Genomic DNA, 12,765 nt, shown 5'->3' with positions numbered 1-12,765 from the left:
AATATCTAACAGGTGGGCTAGTTATTCCCAGCCTTGTCTGCCTGCCTGTCCTTCCTACCCCCTGTACTTGTTCCCTCCTTCCTCCCCATGTAATAACAGAGCAGGGGGAGGAAGGACAGGCAGCAGACAGTGGCGGTAATAGATAGCAAAACCCGTCCCACTTATTAGATATTCCGTTGCACCTACAGTGCATTTCACAAACTTTACTTGCCTGTATTTCAGAAAGTATACATCCGATCTCACAACTAAAGGTATGTATAGAATCAGCATGATAGCGCCAATATAGCACTGGGTTTCGTTTATATAGGAAAATTCTGGTGGTTGGTCCTCTTTAACACCAGGACTTATGTAAATCAGTTAATAAATTGCACAAAGTGGCATATACATGGAAATGAAGTAAAGAAATAAGAAAAAGGAAGCTACTTACAAGAGCTTTTCTCTTCTTATGTACAGCACTCTCCAGACTGGTTGTAGTCTCTGTGCTTACATTTTCTGTGAAATCACCTAGACCAATTTCTACACCATGCTTAGATCCTTCTTTTTTAGCGGGAATGGCAAAAATATCAGGCATATCCATATCTCCCTTTTCTCCTTTAACAAGATGAGCCAGTTCTGCAGATGAGGAGTGTTCAGATGAATCTGCTTTTTCAGCTTCCAAGACATCATCGTGGATTCCAAATTGAGTAGGATCGGGCATGTCTCCTAATATTTTGGTTACTTTAATGTTTTTGGCCCCTTCGACTAAGCCACCTCCAAATACTGTGCTCCAAAGAATCTGGAATATTCCCCATACTATCGTAAACACAAATTGGAACAAACCAACAAACAGCGTCCAAAAAAATGAGAAGAATACTTTGACTAACTCCTTGACAGTCATTTTTTTCACTTTCCGGAACTGTTTACCAATGTTCTTCAAAGTTAACATTTTGAAGAAATTGGACATGTTTTTCTTCAGCGCTGTGCAGGCTACAATAAAAGCAGATGATGATTCTAGAGACTGTTCTTCTTCATCCTCTTCACCAACTTCAATCATATGGTGTGGTTCTTCTTCTTCCTCTTCTTCTGGTCTGTCGGCTGCATCTGACTCGGAGATCTGAGATGCCAACTGCATCTCAAAAATTGTATCCTCACAGAAGTTAACAAATAGTTCCATCTTTTCCTGTTCTCCACCTTCATTTACGACATCAAATATAAATTGTCTCTTGGACTCCTTGACTTGAGGTTTCTCCCACTGTGTTCGGCTTGATTCACTGATCTCAAAATACACTCTCTCTATTCTTTTTGCTCCACCCATTATCTCTATACGTCCTAAGTATGGAGAGAAGTAGTTCAGAACACTGTTTGCGGGGTCTAATAAACACTGGAGCCGAGAGTCATTTGGCATGTGCTCCGAGAGATTGGTCAACAAAACAGCCACATTGAAACCAATGTCTTTAGCTGGTTCATGGAATCGGTCTACAAACTCCACATAGTTAAACATATCATTTTCATCTGCTTCCGCGCAGGAGAGTAGGAACTCAATTTCTGACTGAGCATATTGTTTTTGTCCCTCCATGGCTTTCTGGAACTCTTTTTTTGAAATAATACCCTTTCCTTCTGGATCATATTCCTTAAAGGCATCAGAGCTGGTTAGATCCTTCAACTTCAGGAACATATCGAAGAATTTCAGGATCATTTCAACATTGCTAGATGACTCCACTAATGTGTCAACCATTTGTTTGCCAATAGTCCCATTTACTACATTGCCTGCAAAATAAAATAAAACCCAATACAATTACAAAATAAATAATTGCTTACAACTCAACACAGAATATCACTATTTCTTATGTTAAAGTGGTTTCTGCTTTTGATAATGCTTTTTTAAGAGATTCTCTCAAAGATATTGTTATTGCAGGTTGTCCTTCTGATGAAAAACTATTAGTAATGCTGGGTTCACACATAGCGACGCAGCAGCGATCACGACGGGCGACCTGACCTTATCAGGATCGCTGCTGCGTCGTTACATGGTCGCTGGTGAGCTGTCAATCAGGCAGATCTCACCAGCGACCAGTGACCAGCCCCCAGCCAGCAGCAACGGGTGGAAGCGGTGCTGTGTTTGGTAACTAAGGTAAATATCGGGCAACCAAGGGCTTGGTTACCCGATATTTACATTGGTTACCAGCGCACACTGCTTAGCGCTGGCTCCCTGCACGTCAGAGTACACATCGGGTTAATAAGCAAACCCATGCTTATTTACCCGATGTGTACTCTGGCGTGCAGGGAGCAGGGAGCCGGCAGCACAGGCAGCGTGAGAGCGGCGGACGCTGGTAACGAAGGTAAATATCGGGTAACCAAGGAAAGGGCTTCCCTTGGTTACCCGATGTTTACCTTGGTTACAGCTTACCGCAGGCTGCCAGAAGCTGGCTCCCTGCTCGCTTCAGTTCGTCGCTCTCTTGCTGTCACACACAGCGATGTGTGCTTCACAGCGGGAGAGCAACAAGCAAAAAATGAAGGACATTCAGCAATGAGCGGCAACCTCACAGCAGGGGCCAGCTCGTTGCTGGATGTCATACACAGCAACAGCGATGGGACGTCGCTGCTACGTCACAGAAAATGGTGACGTAGCAGCAACATCGTTGTCGCCGTCACTGTGTATGACACCACCTTAAGCGTTCAATTCTGCTGCAGCACCCCCACAGGGAAAACAAAGCATTACACATTTTTTACTGAAACCATGGATGCACTAAGTCGCCAAGAACGAGAGACTCCCTCTGTAATTGGGGCTCCGTTCTGAACCCCTATCCTATTATGCCTAAACCATCAACCCTGTAAAGGTTCCATTACATTTTTTATATTATTCTTATTAGGTTTTATGAAGTATCTGACACCTCCTTGTATGGTCCCTGCAATATGTATGAAACCATGTGTTTATATACTGGTATCTATCACGTTTTTCAGTTCCTGTAGCTGACTCTTTGTCCTATAAGGTGAACCCCCAGTCACCTATGAAGGCTGTAACATTTCAATGTAAATCGCACCGATAGGAATCAGACATCTTGTTTTGTTCTTTTGAATTTCAGATGACCCCATCTTTTCTGTGCATCAGATATCTGAAATGTCCTCCAAATCAGTTTGTTCCATTTTTTCCTGTTTAATTTCTCTTTTCTTCTCTACTTATATTTTTCAGAAGGGAAAAGAAATTAAAATGCAAAGCATATGCAAATATAGTTAGTATAATGCTAATAAGGAAGGATTTTTATTCATCTTCCACAGAGAAGACAGCTGGCCTTAAATCCATAATTTGGTGTTCAGCATCTTCTGTGTTATTGGATTTGAAGGAATTGAGTTATGACAAGCGACTGGCAGCAATAGAGGCATTATGAAGAACACATAACAGACCCACAGTGGAAGTGTGTACAAACAGCACTACAAGCCTGAAGGTTTCTCCATTTCTTATCTGTTTACACATGCAAATAATTCTAGAAGCATTCTTCATATTTATTATTCAACCCTCCTTCACTTAAAGGGAACTGGTCACTTAGAAAAAAATGCTATTTAACTGCAAATATGGTGTCAATCTGCTGGTAAATAGCATTACAATGATGCCCAGCTGCTTTATTAAAAGTGCAGCTACCTGGAGAAAATTAACTTATTTTCTCTCAGGAACTGACGACTTTGAGTCATAGGGGCGTGCACCAGGCATCTATTGTCACCGCTCACAGCACCTTTCACTATACTGTAAACAGCGGCTGTAAGCACGCCCTGGCACTGTGATTGACAGCACACTGCACAGGTGTTCTGCAGTGTAAACTTTCAAAATGTCGGGACGTACTTACAGCTACTGCTCCAGTATAATAAGCAGAACCATGATCAGTGACTGTAGCAGCGTCGTGTATTCCCGCTGACTTAAAGCAGGTGTCACAGCTGTCTCTCTGCATTATGAGACTAGTGACAGATTCAAAACTTGAGAGTCACTTTCATTCTTGACTCTCAATATTAAACACGTGTTCCTTTCGTAGGGTTAATGTCCGTATTCCTTGCCAGCAAGCAGGCTAATTACCAGCTCAGGTGTTTCTGGTTTGAGACCACTCCCAGTCCCTTTATATATCCTCTTCTACCAGCAGAGGGTGCCGGTTATTCTCATTGCCATTTGGATGCTGGGCCAGGAAGTGGAAGGGGAGCTGCTGTAAACCCTTTGTTGAAGTTGTTGTGGTGGCTGCAATCTTGGTGCTGACTGCAGCAGTCTGTTGTTGTGTTTCCCCCTGTCTGTCTTCCTTCCCAGGTATGTTGTGCTAGTGGGACTAGCATCCCTCACCTGCCCAGTCCCTAGCCAGGCACTATTGTAGGATCTTTTCAGTGCTTCAGGTTCCTGCTTGGCGACAGGTGAAGAACCTGTATAGGGACTGATTAGGAGTCCAGTGTACAGCAGCAGGTAAGTGGAGGAAGTGTTCATCTTCCTGCTCACTAGGGCCCTCTGCTGTTAAAGTGTCCCCGGTGTACCTCTTGTCTGTTCTGGTGTTACCCCTGTTGTTGTGTTTTTGGCGCATAGTCCGTTTCGTGAAAACAGGTGAATTCTGGTAAGAAATACATTCATTTTCTTATGGTAGTCTCACTTTCAGGAAGGTAGCCAAGCAGCCTTTGGAGCATTATCCACCTACAGATTAACCCTAAATCTGCAGGTATATAGCGTTTTCCCAAGTGACAAGTTCCCTGTGCCCTCAAACATACCCTTTTATAACATACAACAATCTCTGAGTGTGCATAAATGGTGAAGATTTTTTTTCTTGCTCAACTACCTCTAATCTGCATTGAATGGGCAGTAACATTCACTACATTCTGTGAGATATTACAGGGAGTACCGACACTGGATAAAACTTTACAGGGAACTCCTGAACTGCTAGCATTTTGTATTTTTGGACTGAGAATTGTTCTTAAAGTTGAAATTTCTCTGAAAAATTTAGGATAAGGTATAAAAACCTTGATTGCTGTATTCAATCAGCAGTCAGTGCATGCAACCAAGTGCATGCACAGATACAACCAAGGCCAGCACATGCCTGCGCAATGTGCATACACTGGATGCCTCTGGTGGTTGTCCTTGTGATGAAGAACCCAGCCTGTGGAACCTCAATCAAGCAGGAAGGAGGACCAGCAGTTTGACGGCTCACATTAGCAGATCCATTCCCATAATTTCTTAGTATTTAATACAGTGAACAAAGTTATTTTTCTACGTTATCCTGTGTTTGCCAGATGAGAAATAGATCATCATTCGTAATGTTTTACCATTGTTAAAAAACAGGTTGGTGATGTTTGGGCCTAAATCTTGGTGATAGGTTCCCTTCAGGGTTTAGGTGTAGCCATATATGATGGATAAGAATTGAAACTGTCACTATATGTGACCATTACTGAAATGACTGGCTGTTCATACGGTGCGTCTGCAACTAGTTTAACAAATCAATTAGAAAGTTAAAGATTCAATTAATACCTTCTAAAAGGGAAAGCAGCATCACCACCATGTCTTGAAGGAGATCCAGAAGCTCTTTAAGAAGTTCAATCTGGCTGGAATCCTGAAAGAAATAACAACAGTTTTTAATTAACAACTTATAGAACCACTGGCCACCTTAATGTAATTAGTGTAAAATTTTAAATAAAGGAAGACAGGTCACCAGATGAAAAGTTTCAAAAAAACTGACCCACACAATGAACAAACAATGAAAAAACAAACATAGTAAATATAAGATGCATACAGCTGCACACTAAAAAGCCAACAATGTATAAGGGAACTCTGGTACTGCATTACTGCTATATGAAAAAATGAGATTTTTTGTTTATGTATTAGCCAATGCATTTTAAGCCTGGAAACCAACGCCAATGTAATCTCTCTAATCCAGGTACCTTACTAAAATGCCACTATCTAGGTTAAAAACATCCGTGTCTGGGCAACTAGACTAAAAAAATCTAACTAGAAATGCCACTATTTGGACTAACCTCCATGTTTGGGCAGCTAGACTCCTGCTATAAAGGTTATGAACACAGCCTGGTTTATAGGGCTGTGTTCATCATAACCTTTATAGCAGGAGTCTGGCTGCCCAAACATGGAGGTTAGTCCAGATAGTGGCATTTCAAGTTAGATTTTTTAGTCTAGCTGCCCAGACACGGATGTTTTTAACCTAGATAGTGGCATTTAAGTTAGGTACCCGGATTATAGAGATTACCTTGCAGTTGGTGTCCAGGCTTACATGCATTGGCCGATACATAAACTAAAAATCTCATTTTTTCATATAGCAGTAATGCAGTGCCAGAGTTCCCTTATACATTGTTGGCTTTTTAGTGTGCAGCTGTATGAATCTTATATATACCAGATGAAAAGTGGCCGGGTTTTGCTGTTTTATTCCCACTGATCCTTTGAATATTCACTAATATGTTTTTTTTATGAATCCACCATACGGTTCCAGAGATATTAGCCTTTTTTATTTAAGGGGGCTTTACACGCTACAACATCGCTAATGCGAAGTCGTTGGGGTCACGGAATTGGTGACGCACATCCGGCCGCATTAGCGATGCTGTTGCGTGTGACACCTATGAGCGATTTTGCATCGTCGCAAAAACGTGCAAAATCGCTCATCGGTGACATGGGGGTCCATTCTCAAATATCGTTACTGCAGCAGTAACGAAGTTGTTCCTCGTTCCTGCGGCAGCACACATCGCTCCGTGTGACACCGCAGGAACGAGGAACCTCTCCTTACCTGCGTCTCGGCCGCTATGCGGAAGGAAGGAGGTGGGCGGGATGTTACGTCCCGCTCATCTCCGCCCCACCGCTTCTATTGGGCGGCGGTTCAGTGATGCAGCTGTGACGTCGCTGTGACGCTGAACGAACCGCCCCCTTAGAAAGGAGGCGGTTCGCCGGTCACAGCGATGTCGCCAAGCAGGCAAGTAGTGTGACGGGGCTGGGCGATGTTGTGCGGCACGGGCAGCGATTTGCCCGTGTCGCACAACAGATGGGGGCGGGTACCCACACTAGCGATATCGGTATCGATATCGCAGCATGTAAAGCCCGCTTTAGTGCATATATCCATGGTCTTTACCAAGGGGGCGGGTCGACAAGCTGCTCTGCATTATTACCTCCTTCTTGGAAAAGATCATAAAAATTTATGGTAAATAGAAAGACCCTAATCTCGGGAGCTGTATAGCAGATAAAAAAAAACAAAAGCAAAAACAAAAATAGACAGGTAATCAGCCAGAATAAAATAAGTGCCTGCTTTTTACCTGATGACAGGTTCTCTTAAAGTGTTTTATGTAGGTCAACAAGAATAAGTCATACACACTGAATAAGTCAAACACCCTCTATTTTACGCTCTGTGTTTTATACTGTTCATACTGTAAATAATTATGGTCGTGAATGGAAAGAACGTAAAGACAAACTCTAAAGGGTGCTTTACACACTGCGAAATTGCTAGCAATCTCGTTAGCGATGTGACATGCGAGATCGCAGATGCGATCTGCCGAGATCACACATGTGACCGGCGCTATAAAACCCGACCTATGTGCGATCTGGCGTGTCAGATCGCTAACGAAATCGCTAGCGATGTTGCAGCGTGTAAAGCACCCTTAAGAGCCATATAGATAGTTCACAACACACTATATTTTAACCATCAGTACAGAAGCCTATGGACTTGTTGCATTAACAGGTTTTATGTCAATCATGTCAGTAGCACAACATAGAACTGAATAAACACGACAGGATAATACAGGGAATGCGAAGACCCATGGGAAACTCCCATCCACGGGGGTCATTAATGGTTTACAAAAGGCTTGCACCAAACTGCTGATTTCCCTGGCACTGCAATTATTCAACAAGTCACAGATACAGATTCCAAAGAGCAAATTATTCCATGAGTCACTAAGACGCCCCTCTCCAGGGTGAGGAAACCTTACTATTCTGCACTTTTAAAAATTAGCTAAAGGATAATAGCATTTTTTCCCCTGATTTCTAGCATCTTAGGTATGCCTGATTTGTTACAGGTAGAACTCAAGTCTGAATATTGAGCAATCTTATATGTTGTATTAGGTAGAGATAGATCAGAGGTGGAAATTTAATTTAAATAACGTAGATGTCTCAAAATAAACATTATGGCCCCAATTCATCGAGATCAGCAGGTATTGATGCGGAGGCATACTCTTGATGAACTCTGTGTCTCTAAGAAGTGGCAACAAATCTTAATCCAGTCAGATACTGAAGTAAGATATGTGGTTATAAGGAACGCAACCACTCGTTAAGAACTCGTCATCTTGTCCCACCCTAGCTATACCTATTTTGTCGGAGCTGTGATATTGGTAAATGTTGGTGCAGTATCCCATTGTACAAAAATTTTGTGACTTTTGAATTGTCTCTCCAGTAAAGGAGACAAACTCTAGCACAGCGCCACCTATTGGAAGTAGCGATCCTAAAAGTCACAAGTGGATTTTCGACAATCCTTTGCAATATGACTCAGGATATATAAGCCAGATCAGAATCCCAATTTGCAGACACGGTGTTTCGGGGTGCTTGCCCCTCGTCAGTGCAAAGTATGGGGGTGTCTGATCTGGCTCATGAGAAAGCTATGTGGGGACCACGGGGGAACACTATTCTCCTTAAGGAGACTTTGCAAGCCAGTCTGGCTGCCAGGTAAGGGGACTTATAGCTGCAATGCCCCTAAAATTCCACGGGGGAACACTATTCTCCTTAAGGAGACTTTGCAAGCCAGTCTGGCTGCCAGGTAAGGGGACTTATAGCTGCAATGCCCCTCTGGGAAATATTCAAATTGTCTCTCCAGTAAAGGAGACAAACTCTAGCACAGCGCCACCTATTGGAAGTAGCGATCCTAAAAGTCACAAGTGGATTTTCGACAATCCTTTGCAATATGACTCAGGATATATAAGCCAGATCAGAATCCCAATTTGCAGACACGGTGTTTCGGGGTGCTTGCCCCTCGTCAGTGCAAAGTATGGGGGTGTCTGATCTGGCTCATGAGAAAGCTATGTGGGGACCACGGGGGAACACTATTCTCCTTAAGGAGACTTTGCAAGCCAGTCTGGCTGCCAGGTAAGGGGACTTATAGCTGCAATGCCCCTAAAATTCCACGGGGGAACACTATTCTCCTTAAGGAGACTTTGCAAGCCAGTCTGGCTGCCAGGTAAGGGGACTTATAGCTGCAATGCCCCTCTGGGAAATATTCAAATTGTCTCTCCAGTAAAGGAGACAAACTCTAGCACAGCGCCACCTATTGGAAGTAGCGATCCTAAAAGTCACAAGTGGATTTTCGACAATCCTTTGCAATATGACTCAGGATATATAAGCCAGATCAGAATCCCAATTTGCAGACACGGTGTTTCGGGGTGCTTGCCCCTCGTCAGTGCAAAGTATGGGGGTGTCTGATCTGGCTCATGAGAAAGCTATGTGGGGACCACGGGGGAACACTATTCTCCTTAAGGAGACTTTGCAAGCCAGTCTGGCTGCCAGGTAAGGGGACTTATAGCTGCAATGCCCCTAAAATTCCACGGGGGAACACTATTCTCCTTAAGGAGACTTTGCAAGCCAGTCTGGCTGCCAGGTAAGGGGACTTATAGCTGCAATGCCCCTCTGGGAAATATTCAAATTGTCTCTCCAGTAAAGGAGACAAACTCTAGCACAGCGCCACCTATTGGAAGTAGCGATCCTAAAAGTCACAAGTGGATTTTCGACAATCCTTTGCAATATGACTCAGGATATATAAGCCAGATCAGAATCCCAATTTGCAGACACGGTGTTTCGGGGTGCTTGCCCCTCGTCAGTGCAAAGTATGGGGGTGTCTGATCTGGCTCATGAGAAAGCTATGTGGGGACCACGGGGGAACACTATTCTCCTTAAGGAGACTTTGCAAGCCAGTCTGGCTGCCAGGTAAGGGGACTTATAGCTGCAATGCCCCTAAAATTCCACGGGGGAACACTATTCTCCTTAAGGAGACTTTGCAAGCCAGTCTGGCTGCCAGGTAAGGGGACTTATAGCTGCAATGCCCCTCTGGGAAATATTCAAATTGTCTCTCCAGTAAAGGAGACAAACTCTAGCACAGCGCCACCTATTGGAAGTAGCGATCCTAAAAGTCACAAGTGGATTTTCGACAATCCTTTGCAATATGACTCAGGATATATAAGCCAGATCAGAATCCCAATTTGCAGACACGGTGTTTCGGGGTGCTTGCCCCTCGTCAGTGCAAAGTATGGGGGTGTCTGATCTGGCTCATGAGAAAGCTATGTGGGGACCACGGGGGAACACTATTCTCCTTAAGGAGACTTTGCAAGCCAGTCTGGCTGCCAGGTAAGGGGACTTATAGCTGCAATGCCCCTAAAATTCCACGGGGGAACACTATTCTCCTTAAGGAGACTTTGCAAGCCAGTCTGGCTGCCAGGTAAGGGGACTTATAGCTGCAATGCCCCTCTGGGAAATATTCAAATTGTCTCTCCAGTAAAGGAGACAAACTCTAGCACAGCGCCACCTATTGGAAGTAGCGATCCTAAAAGTCACAAGTGGATTTTCGACAATCCTTTGCAATATGACTCAGGATATATAAGCCAGATCAGAATCCCAATTTGCAGACACGGTGTTTCGGGGTGCTTGCCCCTCGTCAGTGCAAAGTATGGGGGTGTCTGATCTGGCTCATGAGAAAGCTATGTGGGGACCACGGGGGAACACTATTCTCCTTAAGGAGACTTTGCAAGCCAGTCTGGCTGCCAGGTAAGGGGACTTATAGCTGCAATGCCCCTAAAATTCCACGGGGGAACACTATTCTCCTTAAGGAGACTTTGCAAGCCAGTCTGGCTGCCAGGTAAGGGGACTTATAGCTGCAATGCCCCTCTGGGAAATATTCAAATTGTCTCTCCAGTAAAGGAGACAAACTCTAGCACAGCGCCACCTATTGGAAGTAGCGATCCTAAAAGTCACAAGTGGATTTTCGACAATCCTTTGCAATATGACTCAGGATATATAAGCCAGATCAGAATCCCAATTTGCAGACACGGTGTTTCGGGGTGCTTGCCCCTCGTCAGTGCAAAGTATGGGGGTGTCTGATCTGGCTCATGAGAAAGCTATGTGGGGACCACGGGGGAACACTATTCTCCTTAAGGAGACTTTGCAAGCCAGTCTGGCTGCCAGGTAAGGGGACTTATAGCTGCAATGCCCCTAAAATTCCACGGGGGAACACTATTCTCCTTAAGGAGACTTTGCAAGCCAGTCTGGCTGCCAGGTAAGGGGACTTATAGCTGCAATGCCCCTCTGGGAAATATTCAAATTGTCTCTCCAGTAAAGGAGACAAACTCTAGCACAGCGCCACCTATTGGAAGTAGCGATCCTAAAAGTCACAAGTGGATTTTCGACAATCCTTTGCAATATGACTCAGGATATATAAGCCAGATCAGAATCCCAATTTGCAGACACGGTGTTTCGGGGTGCTTGCCCCTCGTCAGTGCAAAGTATGGGGGTGTCTGATCTGGCTCATGAGAAAGCTATGTGGGGACCACGGGGGAACACTATTCTCCTTAAGGAGACTTTGCAAGCCAGTCTGGCTGCCAGGTAAGGGGACTTATAGCTGCAATGCCCCTAAAATTCCACGGGGGAACACTATTCTCCTTAAGGAGACTTTGCAAGCCAGTCTGGCTGCCAGGTAAGGGGACTTATAGCTGCAATGCCCCTCTGGGAAATATTCAAATTGTCTCTCCAGTAAAGGAGACAAACTCTAGCACAGCGCCACCTATTGGAAGTAGCGATCCTAAAAGTCACAAGTGGATTTTCGACAATCCTTTGCAATATGACTCAGGATATATAAGCCAGATCAGAATCCCAATTTGCAGACACGGTGTTTCGGGGTGCTTGCCCCTCGTCAGTGCAAAGTATGGGGGTGTCTGATCTGGCTCATGAGAAAGCTATGTGGGGACCACGGGGGAACACTATTCTCCTTAAGGAGACTTTGCAAGCCAGTCTGGCTGCCAGGTAAGGGGACTTATAGCTGCAATGCCCCTAAAATTCCACGGGGGAACACTATTCTCCTTAAGGAGACTTTGCAAGCCAGTCTGGCTGCCAGGTAAGGGGACTTATAGCTGCAATGCCCCTCTGGGAAATATTCAAATTGTCTCTCCAGTAAAGGAGACAAACTCTAGCACAGCGCCACCTATTGGAAGTAGCGATCCTAAAAGTCACAAGTGGATTTTCGACAATCCTTTGCAATATGACTCAGGATATATAAGCCAGATCAGAATCCCAATTTGCAGACACGGTGTTTCGGGGTGCTTGCCCCTCGTCAGTGCAAAGTATGGGGGTGTCTGATCTGGCTCATGAGAAAGCTATGTGGGGACCACGGGGGAACACTATTCTCCTTAAGGAGACTTTGCAAGCCAGTCTGGCTGCCAGGTAAGGGGACTTATAGCTGCAATGCCCCTAAAATTCCACGGGGGAACACTATTCTCCTTAAGGAGACTTTGCAAGCCAGTCTGGCTGCCAGGTAAGGGGACTTATAGCTGCAATGCCCCTCTGGGAAATATTCAAATTGTCTCTCCAGTAAAGGAGACAAACTCTAGCACAGCGCCACCTATTGGAAGTAGCGATCCTAAAAGTCACAAGTGGATTTTCGACAATCCTTTGCAATATGACTCAGGATATATAAGCCAGATCAGAATCCCAATTTGCAGACACGGTGTTTCGGGGTGCTTGCCCCTCGTCAGTGCAAAGTATGGGGGTGTCTGATCTGGCTCATGAGAAAGCTATGTGGGGACCACGGGGGA

General features: G+C 44.6%; 1 protein-coding gene across 9 annotated transcripts in view; it reads right to left on the bottom strand.

The window, feature by feature from the left end:
• LOC142258359 (ryanodine receptor 3) overlaps nt 1–12,765 on the bottom strand; it is an 847,167-nt gene that overhangs the window by 76,467 nt on the left and 757,935 nt on the right. For all 9 annotated transcript variants that reach the window (XM_075330934.1, XM_075330936.1, XM_075330935.1 and 6 more), the window contains 2 exons: nt 5,462–5,543; nt 428–1,746 (listed from right to left, as the gene is read on the bottom strand). In XM_075330934.1, the coding sequence (XP_075187049.1) occupies nt 428–1,746; nt 5,462–5,543 (1,401 nt within the window). The remainder of the gene's footprint in view (nt 1–427; nt 1,747–5,461; nt 5,544–12,765) is intronic.

Source organism: Anomaloglossus baeobatrachus, chromosome 12 (genome assembly GCF_048569485.1).
Source record: "Anomaloglossus baeobatrachus isolate aAnoBae1 chromosome 12, aAnoBae1.hap1, whole genome shotgun sequence".
Taxonomy (NCBI): domain Eukaryota; kingdom Metazoa; phylum Chordata; class Amphibia; order Anura; family Aromobatidae; genus Anomaloglossus; species Anomaloglossus baeobatrachus.
This window is presented reverse-complemented; position numbering and strand designations above follow the sequence as displayed.